Source organism: Homalodisca vitripennis, chromosome 3 (assembly GCF_021130785.1).
Source record: "Homalodisca vitripennis isolate AUS2020 chromosome 3, UT_GWSS_2.1, whole genome shotgun sequence".
Classification (NCBI taxonomy): Eukaryota; Metazoa; Arthropoda; class Insecta; order Hemiptera; family Cicadellidae; genus Homalodisca; species Homalodisca vitripennis.
This window is the reverse complement of record NC_060209.1, coordinates 2,490,082-2,506,366: the sequence shown is the minus strand read 5'-3', so window position 1 is coordinate 2,506,366 and position 16,285 is coordinate 2,490,082. Positions and strand designations below refer to the sequence as shown.

The 16,285-nt window shown below is 34.8% G+C and overlaps 1 protein-coding gene across 2 annotated transcripts in view; it reads right to left on the bottom strand.

Annotated features, from left to right (window-relative positions):
• Positions 1–3,764: 3,764 nt before the first annotated feature.
• The window catches only part of LOC124356532 (leucine-rich repeat-containing protein 24), a 341,675-nt gene continuing 329,154 nt past the window's right edge, over positions 3,765–16,285 (bottom strand). Inside the window, exons 3-4 of one of the 2 annotated variants that reach the window (XM_046807586.1) lie at positions 13,204–13,270; positions 3,765–9,005 (exon numbers count right to left, since the gene is read on the bottom strand). In XM_046807586.1, the coding sequence (XP_046663542.1) occupies positions 6,330–8,633 (2,304 nt within the window). In that variant the 5' untranslated portion in view covers positions 8,634–9,005; positions 13,204–13,270 and the 3' untranslated portion in view covers positions 3,765–6,329. The remainder of the gene's footprint in view (positions 9,006–13,203; positions 13,271–16,285) is intronic. The other variant, XM_046807587.1, reaches the window with a different exon arrangement.

Below are 16,285 nucleotides of genomic sequence, written 5' to 3'. Positions count from 1 at the left end.
TATTAAATAAATTTTATGTTTATTTGACTAGATGATAACTGTTACTTTGCAGACCCACTGCCTGTTTACAACTCGAATTGCATTATCTGTCATAGGTATCCTTACCAAAGGATGCGTTATTATGTTTAAAACGTTAGGTAGTATACAAGTTGTACGGCATGGCTATCTGGGTATTGTAACTTACAATAAAATACAAATTAATATGTTTTCAATATAAAGGAAAGGCCTATCACCTTTCCATCCATCCACAGTCACACCAACTTGGCTATGTAAGGATCTCATACAAAAATAATATGGAAGAGAGTCGATACAGTACAAGGTCAATGATACGGTAAAAATGTGCTACGGTCACATTGAGAATTTGAAAATGTGCTGTCTCTAACTAAGATCAAAAGTCCAATATCACCTTTCCATCCATCCACAGTCACACCAACTTGGCTATGTAAGGATCTCATACAAAAATAATATGGAAGAGAGTCGATACAGTACAAGGTCAATGATACGGTAAAAATGTGCTACGGTCACATTGAGAATTTGAAAATGTGCTGTCTCTAACTAAGATCAAAAGTCCAATATCACCTTTCCATCCATCCACAGTCACACCAACTTTGCTATGTAAGGATCTCATACAAAAATAATATGGAAGAGAGTCGATACAGTACAAGGTCAATGATACGGTAAAAATGTGCTACGGTCACATTGAGAATTTGAAAATGTGCTGTCTCTAACTAAGATCAAAAGTCCAATATCACCTTTCCATCCATCCACAGTCACACCAACTTGGCTATGTAAGGATCTCATACAAAAATAATATGGAAGAGAGTCGATACAGTACAAGGTCAATGATACGGTAAAAATGTGCTACGGTCACATTGAGAATTTGAAAATGTGCTGTCTCTAACTAAGATCAAAAGTCCAATATCACCTTTCCATCCATCCACAGTCACACCAACTTGGCTATGTAAGGATCTCATACAAAAATAATATGGAAGAGAGTCGATACAGTACAAGGTCAATGATACGGTAAAAATGTGCTACGGTCACATTGAGGATTTGAAAATGTGCTGTCTCTAACTAAGATCAAAAGTCCAATATCACCTTTCCATCCATCCACAGTCACACCAACTTTGCTATGTAAGGATCTCATACAAAAATAATATGGAAGAGAGTCGATACAGTACAAGGTCAATGATACGGTAAAAATGTGCTACGGTCACATTGAGGATTTGAAAATGTGCTGTCTCTAACTAAGATCAAAAGTCCAATATCACCTTTCCATCCATCCACAGTCACACCAACTTTGCTATGTAAGGATCTCATACAAAAATAATATGGAAGAGAGTCGATACAGTACAAGGTCAATGATACGGTAAAAATGTGCTACGGTCACATTGAGAATTTGAAAATGTGCTGTCTCTAACTAAGATCAAAAGTCCAATATCACCTTTCCATCCATCCACAGTCACACCAACTTTGCTATGTAAGGATCTCATACAAAAATAATATGGAAGAGAGTCGATACAGTACAAGGTCAATGATACGGTAAAAATGTGCTACGGTCACATTGAGGATTTGAAAATGTGCTGTCTCTAACTAAGATCAAAAGTCCAATATCACCTTTCCATCCATCCACAGTCACACCAACTTTGCTATGTAAGGATCTCATACAAAAATAATATGGAAGAGAGTCGATACAGTACAAGGTCAATGATACGGTAAAAATGTGCTACGGTCACATTGAGGATTTGAAAATGTGCTGTCTCTAACTAAGATCAAAAGTCCAATATCACCTTTCCATCCATCCACAGTCACACCAACTTTGCTATGTAAGGATCTCATACAAAAATAATATGGAAGAGAGTCGATACAGTACAAGGTCAATGATACGGTAAAAATGTGCTACGGTCACATTGAGGATTTGAAAATGTGCTGTCTCTAACTAAGATCAAAAGTCCAATATCACCTTTCCATCCATCCACAGTCACACCAACTTTGCTATGTAAGGATCTCATACAAAAATAATATGGAAGAGAGTCGATACAGTACAAGGTCAATGATACGGTAAAAATGTGCTACGGTCACATTGAGAATTTGAAAATGTGCTGTCTCTAACTAAGATCAAAAGTCCAATATCACCTTTCCATCCATCCACAGTCACACCAACTTTGCTATGTAAGGATCTCATACAAAAATAATATGGAAGAGAGTCGATACAGTACAAGGTCAATGATACGGTAAAAATGTGCTACGGTCACATTGAGAATTTGAAAATGTGCTGTCTCTAACTAAGATCAAAAGTCCAATATCACCTTTCCATCCATCCACAGTCACACCAACTTGGCTATGTAAGGATCTCATACAAAAATAATATGGAAGAGAGTCGATACAGTACAAGGTCAATGATACGGTAAAAATGTGCTACGGTCACATTGAGAATTTGAAAATGTGCTGTCTCTAACTAAGATCAAAAGTCCAATATCACCTTTCCATCCATCCACAGTCACACCAACTTTGCTATGTAAGGATCTCATACAAAAATAATATGGAAGAGAGTCGATACAGTACAAGGTCAATGATACGGTAAAAATGTGCTACGGTCACATTGAGGATTTGAAAATGTGCTGTCTCTAACTAAGATCAAAAGTCCAATATCACCTTTCCATCCATCCACAGTCACACCAACTTTGCTATGTAAGGATCTCATACAAAAATAATATGGAAGAGAGTCGATACAGTACAAGGTCAATGATACGGTAAAAATGTGCTACGGTCACATTGAGGATTTGAAAATGTGCTGTCTCTAACTAAGATCAAAAGTCCAATATCACCTTTCCATCCATCCACAGTCACACCAACTTTGCTATGTAAGGATCTCATACAAAAATAATATGGAAGAGAGTCGATACAGTACAAGGTCAATGATACGGTAAAAATGTGCTACGGTCACATTGAGAATTTGAAAATGTGCTGTCTCTAACTAAGATCAAAAGTCCAATATCACCTTTCCATCCATCCACAGTCACACCAACTTGGCTATGTAAGGATCTCATACAAAAATAATATGGAAGAGAGTCGATACAGTACAAGGTCAATGATACGGTAAAAATGTGCTACGGTCACATTGAGGATTTGAAAATGTGCTGTCTCTAACTAAGATCAAAAGTCCAATATCACCTTTCCATCCATCCACAGTCACACCAACTTTGCTATGTAAGGATCTCATACAAAAATAATATGGAAGAGAGTCGATACAGTACAAGGTCAATGATACGGTAAAAATGTGCTACGGTCACATTGAGGATTTGAAAATGTGCTGTCTCTAACTAAGATCAAAAGTCCAATATCACCTTTCCATCCATCCACAGTCACACCAACTTGGCTATGTAAGGATCTCATACAAAAATAATATGGAAGAGAGTCGATACAGTACAAGGTCAATGATACGGTAAAAATGTGCTACGGTCACATTGAGGATTTGAAAATGTGCTGTCTCTAACTAAGATCAAAAGTCCAATATCACCTTTCCATCCATCCACAGTCACACCAACTTTGCTATGTAAGGATCTCATACAAAAATAATATGGAAGAGAGTCGATACAGTACAAGGTCAATGATACGGTAAAAATGTGCTACGGTCACATTGAGGATTTGAAAATGTGCTGTCTCTAACTAAGTTAAAAAGTCCAATTTCTTAGCTCTTACAACTATCGGCTCCGCCAAACTTCAGTCCATTATGTCATTTAGGCATTGAAATAAACCAACAGTGGTTTATACAGTGTTTATTTTACCAAATATAATCAACATTGTAACGGTTGCTATGTACAATAAATGTGCAATACACCTCTACCTACAAAGTTATTCTTTCTTTTATTTTACCTTATACTGTATATTTATCAGTTCGTACTGAATAAAATGTAAATTTGTAGTAATATTAACTCATTATACCCTGATAACATTATGTAATATTAATTCTCAAAATAAATATGGAATACAATACAATTGAAGTTTAATTTAACAGGTTAACCAAATATTAATAAGGTTTTTAATACTTATTCAACACAAACACGTATTAGGTGGTACAAAAACCAGCCTAAATTTTATACAATTGATCTAAACTATATTTTATACCAATTATTTAGATAGTAATAATAAAGGGTTTTATCCTTATTTCATTTCTAATTATATTAAATTTAGCCTAATCATAATCTTTGTGTATACTATATTTTACTCATTGTAACCATTTTCTTTTAAGAAATTTTAACTGTTATTTCAATCTTAGATGCGAAAAGTTATTCTTCAAGAGTGTTTTATTTCGTGTTACTATTCTTTCATATGTTTACTGCCTTGTAGAACTAACAGGTCTATTTCAGAGAATGTATGCAGATTATTTTTATAAACCTCAATGAATAGTTGTGTCGCTAAGAAAAACTAATAATCTTAAAGCTTCATACCTATTATTTTCTTATTAAAATTTCTTGCTCTATTTTTTATATCTTTACACGTAATACTGTTTCATTATTTTTCATATTTTCCAATAGTTAAGCTTATGTCTTGTGAAAAAAGATAGTTTTTGTTTGTTTATTAAATTGCACAAGTTTTTTATCTAAATATTTAATGACAATTTCATCGTTATTAAATAACTATGTAAATAAAGACAACTAATATTAAAGAATATATTATCTATTTTTATGTATATATTAGGATAATATTCTCTTGTACTATAATTACTAAAAGTAAATAACAAAAAAGTTTTATAAAACCTCAATGTATAAACAACTAATAAAAGGGTATAAATATTATACTTACAGTAAAAATCTTTGATGTTATATTTGCATATTATATCTAACCTGTACATTTAATTGGAAAGTGTCAAAACTCACTTTAATGAGTACCATGATATAAAATATCTATAAGACTTGTACAACACAACGCACATATTTGTACAAAACACACTAAATAACAAAAGAACACAACCGACAGTATCATAAGTAATAATTATTTCCTTTCAAAACTAACAAATTCACTCTAACATTCATTTAAATTAAAAAATTATAACTATTCACACGGTAATAAAATATCTTATAAACTTACAGCGATGAAATTATTTGTGAATTGTACTTTGTGATAAAAATTAAATCAATTCTCACATAATTATCACAGTGTTAAGTTACAATCTTGCGCGCAATGTAACAAACTGTTAGAGCGAAGCTTACTGCGTGTAACGTTCTTTTAGGCCACTTTCAATACTAAAACTCACAAAGTAAATGATTTAAAGAAGATATTAACAATACTAAATTTATAAAAACGCAGATAAAAAAGCCCTTACAGCATATTTTGTTTTCCGCGTCAAGTAATACAATTGTAATTTTATATGATGGTCGGATTCTAAACATGGTTTGGGAGCGATGTGTCGGTCTTATTCTATTTATTTTATTCAAATTATTTTGTAAGTTTTTAAACACATTTTAAAACATATTTATAAGTTACCCTAGGTTCAATGAAAATTATCTGCTTTCTTTACAATTTGGGTTTAAATTTGAGAAAGAAACATTATTGTACGTTGCTTATAGTAATATTGTATAAGTAACCATACATTTTTTATTATTTATTAAATTCATAATACATTGTGTTTATTAAAAAAACTACGTAATATGAAAATGTATATAACTTTAAAATATTTTTGTTATTTTGACTGATTTTACGATATGACTCGGTGAGGTAAAATATTAGTTTTTCTAGTTTAAATTTGTTCTGTAATTGAAACAATGTATACGTTCATAATACTGTATACTTGATTTCATTGGAATATTGCTAGGTTTTATTTATTTATACTGTTCTGTAACTTTCTTACTATACATTTTTAGTCATCTGTTTAAGCGTTTGGTAAGAAACAAAACAATTTATCAAAATTTTTCATGCTAATTTAAACGTAATGTTATATTTACATAGTAATTGTAATTTAACTAAAGAAAACGATATAGCATACTCAAATTACAATAAATGCATTACGTTTTACTATATTAAATTGGCCTTTTTGTATCGAGCCTTGGTTTGGTGGATTATTTTATATCGACATCAACCTTCAGAGTAACATAAATGTAGATGAAAGAATCCATTCACTCGCTATTATACAATATTACATTATGAAATTTTTTCAGTAAACAATACAAAAAGTAAAAATAAAATTACTCTACACAAATCAGTATGTACATATGCCTACATAAGTACAGTCCAGGTTTGAGCACTCCATCACCGTAAAAATGTCAGTCGTTTTAAAAAAATATTGCTCGTTTAACTTCCTTCTGAACAGAGGGTTAGTGATGGGAGCGTCACATGTCCGAAGTGTCTAGACCGTCACCCCCGTACCCCTCGTCAGGACTCTCAGTGAGGACCGGAGGCGGCAGGTGGTGAGGTAGGGGGTGAGACTGAGAGGCCTTCTCCTCGGTGGGCTCCGAGGTCTGAGCTGCCACACTGCACTGGGTGACGGGTTTCACAGAGTCGGGCGACGTCTCGGGCCACTGGGCTGCAGCGTCTCGGGGCGTAGAGACCGGATCGCTCTTGTAGGCCGCGGGAGGCGAAGGCAGTAGGAAGGGCTCTGTGAAATTTGTTTGAGTGTCTGACGAGTAAGTGGGAGGACCACAAGGGTATCCCTCCACGGTGTAACGCACATCCGCTGAACTGTAGTGCTCATAAGATGGAGGCTGAACGGATTTTGACAGAAATTCCGCCTCTCTCGAGAACCTACTGGAAGGATTCGCTGCGTTTTGTCTCGATTTGTGTGGCAGTGTCCTGTAGAAAGCTGCTGGAGGCATCGCTGGAACAGCGAAATGTCCAGAAATTTTAGGCAATCCATAATCTAAAGGGTAGCCATCATTTCCTATGAACTTCCTCGGGGAAAGGTGGACATCTTGTTGAATATTAGGACACACTTCTCTACTCCCAGATAGTCCTCTAGATAAAGATGTAACATTAGGCAAACGTTGATTAGCGTCTCGCCACTGTGGATTTTTGGGTATTTCTGACTTTTTTACATAGTCAGTAGAATCAGCATTGGCAAGGTCTAACTCCGCGCCGTTTAACATGTCATTTCCTTTTATTCGTTTGTCTTTGCCGTTTTCTGTGTCATTTAATAGGTCTGGATTTTGATCCACTTGATAGGACTTCAATGTGTTTTGAGCACCAAAGTTATGAAGATTATCTAAGTGGTTTGGCATAACGAGCACCCCTGCCTCTGTAGCATACAACATCATATCATGTGGTTGGCCATCGGTCAGTATTATTGAACCGTTGATCTTTGAGTTTCCAAGAGGGTTCAGACTAGAGTTAATTCTAGTCAACTTTTCTGCTGCATCACGTACGCCTGGAGCTTTAGATGAATTTTGCTGATTATGTAAAGCAGCAACTTTGCTTCTGTCTTTCTTCTTTCTCTTCCTTCTTTGTTTTCTACACCGCATAAAGCAGACTGTAATTATCAGTATCAAGAAAATTGCTAAAACAGACACAACACCTGATATGAGAATGACATACTCATATGGAAAAACGGCTAGACCGACCAGAGGTTCCTCTTTTAGAACGATCCTTATTGTGAAGTTTGACTGAGACTTTCCAGCAGGATTCTCAGCAATACATACGAATGTGCCATTGTCATCAATATTCGTATTGAAAATAAAAAGTTCACTTTTCTTTTCCAGCCCACCCTCTTCCACAAAGTAGTACAAATGTAGGCCTGGTGCAACCATGGAATCGTTCTGTAGTATTGTTCCCTGAAACCACCATGAAACTTTGGCTTCTGGTATTGCGGACACACGACATAAGAGCGACACGTTCTTACCCTCAGCAATCTCCAGATACAGGGTAGTTGGTGTTACGTCAGGAAGACAAGCTAATTCATTCGGTTCCAAACTGTTTATCAGCCTCCCTCTTAACCGCACTGGAGAGTTACATTTCGGTTCTACAGTCTGTGGTATCTTATACTTTACCATCCAATCCCTGAAATCCACCAGTCTACAGTCGCATTGCCACGGATTACTGTGCAATGCTATTCCATTCAGTTTATCCGGGAGGATATTGGATCCTTTTATATTTAAAAGTCGATTTTTATCCAATTTAAGCCACTCTAAGCTCTCAAGACCATTGAATGCATCGTCTTCGATTACTTCCATTTGGCAGTCTGTCATTTCAAGGGACAAAAGAAACTTTAATGGTTGAAACGAGGACGACTTTAAGTATCTGATCGGATTATTGTTCAAAGTCAACCTCATTAGCGCTGAGTAGTCCAAGAATGTTTCTGTAGGCACTGATGTTATATAATTGTACGACAAATCAAGCTCTACTAAGTTGGTCAATCCTCGAAAAGCACGATCATCAATCTGGCTTATTCGACATCTGGCCAAGAAAATTTTCTGCAGGTTGGTTAACCCCATGCGCTGGAATCTCTCTCTAGGCAAGAGCTTGAGATTGTTCCCGGAGAAGTCCAGTACTTGAGTCCCTTGATCCATGCCATCCGGTATCGTGATTAAATTTTTGTTTATACACTCGATAGTTTGTTTCCCTCCCTTCCACTTACACAAGCAAGATGTTGGGCAGGCGATCGCGGCTCCCACTAAAGAGACAAGCACAATCCACACAATCATTGTTGTACAAGATCACATTATATTTATGAAACAAAACTGTTTATCCACCTTAAGTATAAATATAATGTTAAAAATATACACCAGGAAACATAATAATGACGAGTTTTACAGAGGCTCAACAATCATTAACAGTTATTTTACAATGTCTCTCCTAAAAATGTTTTTATTTAATGTTTCTTCTCTCCTGTATCGTGAAGGAAGAAGTTTGTCTAAACCTCTTTACCCGACCGCAATCCTTCTGATTCTTTACTGATATTTCAAACTAAACTAAAGAAAGTTGTCTCCATTGATGATGCAGGTGGGATGACTCAGTGGTGAGGGTTTTGAAGGTTTCTAAGCACGTCTTGAAAGCTTAACGAACGCCTTTTGAGTCTGGAACAAAATAAAAAAGCTATTTTCAAAAGACGTGAACAGAAATCTTATAACGAAGAGTATAAAGGAATCATTGTGTACTTTACCTTTACCTAAACATAATTCAAGATATATATCCACATAAAAATACTTGAACTTTATTTGTTATCTATGTTCACATTCAATTACGGGTTTCCGTCCCAATACATCCCAAGAAATTTTTTATTTATATTCACTCTATACCTTAGTCATTTAATACCAACGAAAACTATTATTTTATTCCCTTGAAAGCATTATAATTTGTCAGTAATAATTAAGTTTTTTTGTTACACACATTAGAGCTTAGTATCTAATTTGCGGTTTTCACTAACGTTCCTCTTAACTGACATATTGATTGGTCTTATATCAGTATGTCATTATATGCAATAATGACACATAAAATATAATATAAAGTTACACGTACTATCCTTACAGAATTTTAGACATAAGTACATAAGTTTTTTTGAACTCAATAGACGAGTATATTACCCACAAGGAATTACCTGTGGGATTTCTAACTTGATAGAGATACTGGTATAACTTCAATTGGCCCAAAACTGTATATGAATGGTCGATACTTTTATTGTCTCCAGGAATTCATCGATTTTATCCCTATGTATATAACTGACTCGCTCACGCATACAAATTATAAAATACTTGTTATGAGGTTTGTCGACAACTCGGCCTTGTAAAGCTCGGAGACAAGTACCGTGCTAGTATGCACGAAGCCACTGAATTCATCGTTGCGTCAAGGCTCCGTTCCTTCTGTGTGCCCGTTTGCTCCATGGGTGCTGTTGCATCTATTCTATTGGACATCTTTAGTAATATCCTTTGCGAAGATCATTTAGAAAGGACCCATAAGACACACATAAGAAGAAACACTCGTTGAAATAAACCGTAGTTAACTTCGACAGATACTGGAAAATGAGAACCCAAACTCCCGGAAAAAATCAGTGAAATGTTCTATTTCACATTTGCTCCCTTCTTGACAACCACGGCGACCGCCCATCCTGGAGGGTTATATTCATCGATGGTCCTGTGATATATGTTAAAACCGCCCTTATTTGTGTAATACTTGCACACGTGCCTGGTTGTTGTAGGTCGCACTTGCCGTTGCCAGTTCGGGCATCGTTGGTGGATCAAAAGCTCACAGCATGTCCTGGCTTCCGCTCGCTATCGGCGATGGGACCGGCATTTGGAACACCAGCTGCTGAACCGGGCTTTAGGCAAGGATATTCCAAATCACGTCATGCGACTGAAGGTAGGCTCAGTGTGTCTTATCATGAGGAATCTGAACGAAGCCGACGGACTTGTTAACGGCAATAAGGTCATCGTGACGGCGATATTGAATCAGTTGATTACTGTCAGACGCCCTCACGACGCGCAACCTTTGTAAAGGGTATTCCAAGAATCATGTTTACTTTCACGATTGTTGAGGGTTCGTCGCTACTGGACGTCGACGTGAGTTTCCTTTGATGCAGGCATACTCAATGACCGGTCACAAGAGCCAGAGCTAGAAAATATATCTTGTCGGAGTAATCCTTCGGACCGACTGTTTCACTCACAGCTAGGCAGAGTTTGACGCCTGAAGACATCTTCATCATCATAAACAATGAAGTCGCTTATGCAAAGAACACCGTGTAGGGCGAATATCTTCATTAATCCCGATTGACTCTGGCAGTAGACCAGGGAGATTGGCAAAACAAAACTCTCCTAAGCGAATGCCTTCTGATAATAACACTCTCCGTCGTGACTTATTAGGCAGTAGACTAGGGGCCCTGCCAAGACTAAACAACCCGTTCTGATACATAAGGCAGTAGGCTAGAGGGCCAGCACGAACTAAGCTCCCATTCTGATACATAAAGCAATACGCTAGTGGGCCTGCCAAAACAAATACTCCTGTACATATAAATATATGGTCTCTTCGTTTGCTGGCTTCCCCGTGAAAGCCTGTCTATGTCATGCCTGTGTGTAAGGCTTTAACAAACAAGCGGCCAAACAACAGTTGTTTCATAAATAGTAATTAGCAAGGGATTTGCAACGTAACACGTCGATAATTTTTGTAATTAGTAAACAATACGTAGATAGACCGTCAGTATGTTTGCTGGCTTCCCCGTGCAAGCCTGTCTATGTCATGCCTGTGTGTAAGGCTTTAACAAACAAGCGGCCAAACAACAGTTGTTTCATAAATAGTAATTAGCAAGGGATTTGCAACGTAACACGTTGATAATTTTTGTAATTAGTAAACAATACGTAGACAGACCGTCAGTATGTTTGCTGGCTTCCCCGTGCAAGACTGGATACGTCATGCCTGTGTGTAAGGCTTTAACAAACAAGGGGCCAAACAACAGTTGTTTCATAAATAGTAATTAGCAAAGGGTTTTGCAACGTTACACGTCGATAATTTTTGTAATTAGTAAAAAATACGTAGACAGACCGTCAGTATGTTTGCTGGCTTCCCCGTGCAAGCCTGTCTATGTCATGCCTGTGTGTAAGGCACTAACAAAAAACGCCCAAAAAACAGTTATTTCGTAATAGTAATTAGGAAAGGGTTTTGCAACGTTACACGTCGATAAATTTTGAACGTAAATGTCCCGCTAAGTGGTCTCCGACAAGAATAGTGACCTTTTAAGGTCTTACTTTTACCGGCCTCCCCGTAGGGAGGGCCGCAGACCGTAAATACTGCATATCACACTGAAATAACACACATTGATCAACCAATGGAAAACACACATTTTATCAACAATAGTTAAGTAGTTGATGATGTTACTCTACAGACACGTTTTTCACTATTACATATATATGCTAATATTTATATATATTTCCATCAATATATTTATTGGAAACCACCCACGTGTATTTCAACAAGTAAATATGATCTTTGCTTTTTTCAGGTAAGCATGAATAAATTGTATATTATGTCAAACTATCTTTAATCAATCACACCTCGATTCTTAAAATGAGGCACTTTACAAAGAGAATTTAAAAAATAGGCTACCATCAAAATAACCAAAGAAACAATTATCATAAATGACACAAGGCATAAGCTTCCATTGTTTAATATTCCATTAAACTAAATACATATTTTACAAATAAATAAGTTAAATCACATTTTGTACATGACCTTCTATTCCACTCGTTTCTCTGATTAAAACACATTACGGTCTATTTAAGTCCCAGAACAACCAAGGACCCAATTTTATCTAATAAAGAATTTGACCAACACCCATCTCTGGAGCTTAGAGGCGTATGGCCCAGAAAGCGAACAGAGAGAATCTACTTTAGCATCAGATCCTCGTGAAACTGTGCTGTGTGGAACAAGCTGGAGTGTTTTATAAGTAAATAAGGAAGATTAAGTCATTACCTGCAGATTGATACCGGTTTAAAGCGAAAATACTATCAGAACTACAAATATATACGTAACGTTATGGATTCTCAACCAACAGACTAGAGAATTCTCTACTTACCAACACGAATGGACTTAGTGATTAGTGTAAGCTTTTCTTGATTATCTTTACCTACGGCTGGTCAAATAGCATTCCTTGTTGCAATTACAAACTTTCTATTAACCCTCAAAAGTCTTCAATACAATAACAGATTTAAATGAACAGCACTTCACTTAAATTAAAAGAACATTTTTTATAACATGTTTCATTGTATTACAAAGATACACAAAGAAAAAGGTGAGTTATTTTGAGAATGCAAAAACAAGATTCATTATTTTTATACAGATCACACACAACTACTTAAACATCCAACGGGTTAGTGTTTAAATCAGAGTTTTAAGCTCACACTTACTAAATTTAAGTAACAAGTCGTGAACTTCTTAAATATTTATGCTCTGCTTATACTATAGCAAAGTTAATCATTATAATTACTTTTTAGAAAACCATTCATATAGCTCTTTAATTGTGTTCTGTTAAATTTAACTTTATTTAAGCATAAAACAAAGATTTTCTACAGCTGTACATAAAAATATATTTGCTGTTTAGCTTTTTTGTGATTAATTGTGTTGGTAATAAATAATTTTATACACTATTTATAAGCGATTCTACAAAATTCAAATTATAGTAAACCTTGTGCAATCAGTTTTGGAACAATTAAATATTTGTAATCATATGTTCTATATATATTTATTATTATGTAAGGTGAATGTAAATAGGTTAATAAAAATACTTACCTACATTATACGTTTGCTTGTTATTGTTGTGTGAAGTATGGAAGACGATTTTCTGGATATGTTGTCCCTGAAATAAAAATATTTTATTACAAAAACTGTTTGCGAGTTGTATTTTAACACTTCCATTTAAAATATTTTATTATTTAACAAAAGACAGCATGTTATTATGATAAAACAGTTTACACTCGTACAGGAACATGTAACTCAGAATATCTGAACGTATTATAACATGCCTCATAGGAAATAGACATAAATTTCTCTGCAGTAATTTAAATTGATAAATTTAACGTAAATCTATATTCACTTCCGTGTATAACTGCAAATAAGTTACACTAACTTAATACATTACAATATCACAAAAAGTATTTTTAAAATAATATATAAAACTACTCCACCACTTGAATAAATAGTTTTGCTTGCATATATATTTATTAAGCGTATTTATACTTAGTCACTTCTATACAAATAACGAAGACTATCTTTACATGATTATAAAAACCGCTATAAAAAACATATTGTTACTAAAAAACGCAGTAACTATTTTACTCTATTATGCTCCATTAGTCTGAAAGAAAAGAAATATTTAAAAATCGTTAATAATATACAACGGAGGAAACCATAATCTAACCATCTTCCAATAGCGTTTATTGATGTGATTTTCAATCGTGTAAATAAATACATTTCTGTGATGTGATGTGAACCCAAACAAAAAATATGAATTGACGTGTATCCGTTAACGCGAAACCAATTCAGTGGTGCCATTATTCCTGCATAATATCCAGTTGAATGCGCATAACTCAGCTCCGAGCTGAAAGAATGCGCTAATGGCGTATCCGGTCGATGGTAAAGTGGCGCTCATAATGACGCACCTTGTATCCCACGCCCCGCGTTACGCTCGCTATTCAACCTGTCAGACAAACAGTGACATCAGGGTTCATCTCTTTTCTGCTTTCCGATTCACAAACTAAAGGTTCATGTCAAGTAACGAGTCCAGAGAACAATGAAACCAGCACCATTCGTAAACAGGTTCGGAGTCAGTGTCTCAACAAAGTATTTATTTCATAATATGATGAGCAGTAGTTGAACTAAACTATGTAAAGAATAAATAAGAGGTTGTAATTAAGCAAAACAGGAACATGAAATATATTTGTTGTAATATTTAATGAGTATATATTATCTTTATTGTTAGAAGTGTCATAAATATGAATTTATATTTAACGTCCTAGACATGATATGCTTCTGAATGGAAAGTAAGGAAAACTATTAATTTAACTAAAAGTGACTAGCTAGTTAGGAATAAGGTAATAACTTAAATAGCATATAATATACCAAAACCTTTAGAGTTATTGATGAAATCTAACAAAATATATTACTCGAATATGAATGCTCATAGACACAATTCCTTTATACTTCACAAGTATTTAATAGAAATAATAATGTCCAATTTAGGCGTAGGCTTGGGGGTAAAACGAATCTGTAGATTCATAATGTAGTAGTAAGGCTTTTGAATTATGATTTAAATTGTTAGATTTTGATTCTATTCTATTTATTCTACTTATTTCGCACGTCTATGCATCATGCTGTAAGCCTTTTAAGTACCTTAATACAGGAATACAGCTGAATATGTTGTAATTACTAGTTGCTATAATATGATACAGTTTGTATTAATGTATCGTAAATGTAGCCAAACTCAGTTTTAACCCAATATATTGACATTTACCAAGTGTTGCTCCTGGACATCCATGTATGTGGTCGGTTGCCCATATCTATAAGGGAGCCCTCCTGGGTCCAAACATTACCTTTTATTACAGGTTAAATTATAAAGAGGTACATACAAAGTATGATACTGTAGTTTAGGTTGCAGTGTGTAAAAGTACAAAATTTTACTATCGAGAAGTTATCAGTTTAATACTAATCATAACAGTGGTGCAAATTAAACTGTTGTATAATGGTTTTTTTATTTAATAACAACTTGATTAGTATTTTAGCGGAAGAAAATTCCATAGACTAGGGATCTGAACGTATATTTACGTATATACACCTATATATATATATATATATATATATATATATATATATATATATATCTTATATCTTATATATATATATAAAAATCTTGAGTCACGATGTATGTTGCCAATAAACTCCAAAACGACTGAACCAATTTCAATCAAATTTCACATGTATCCGTAATTTAGTCTAACTTGGAAGATAGGATAGTTATTATCTGAATTATTCGCTTATGTCGTGAATATAAACGAATAAAATGTATTAATTATAAATCGTTGTTGATGTTAGAGTGTTTTATATTGGATCCGACAGACTGCGCTACGACACATAATACAAAGCGAACTCATACTTAACAGCTGTTAATACTTTCAGCTGAAGTTCATCAAAGAGGCCGGAGAAACAATTGTTTACATTTAAAATTTAGAAAATTTTTATTGTAAAGTGCTTCATCAGTAGTGTAAATGCAGGTTGCATAGAAGACGTCATTGCCTAATTTTAAATTCAGATTGCACCAATGATCAATAATCTATATATATAAAAATGAATGTTTGTATGTTTGTCCTTTATGGAATCGTGAACTATTGGACCGATCATGATGAACAATTTGTACGTATATGTATTTTTCCACGGAGAAGGTGTTATAGCTATGCTCCCTTTCCCGATTCAGGATTCCGCCCCACTGGTTACAGAAATACCCATAAGAAATGCATTGCAGCAAACATATGTTAACGTCTTTTCAAATTTTTAATCAGCTGTTCTTTGTAAACATATATTACACTTATAGTTTTAAAGCATAGAGTAAGCTTAAGAGAAACGACAAATTTTGTTTAAACTGTTTTTGCAATCACTGTTAAACATAGACTTTACTATCCAGATAATACAATTCAAATTTGACGTAAAAATTCACCTTTAACTGCAATATTTTATTTCAATATAAACCATGCTCATGCTTGATCAGAAGAGTAATGCAGATATCATAATTACTATCTTACGTTGGCTAGAAATATAAAGAATGTTATAAAATCAACCTTAGTTGTTTTTTTTTGACAGAAGTATGGTTCTCAAAACTCCG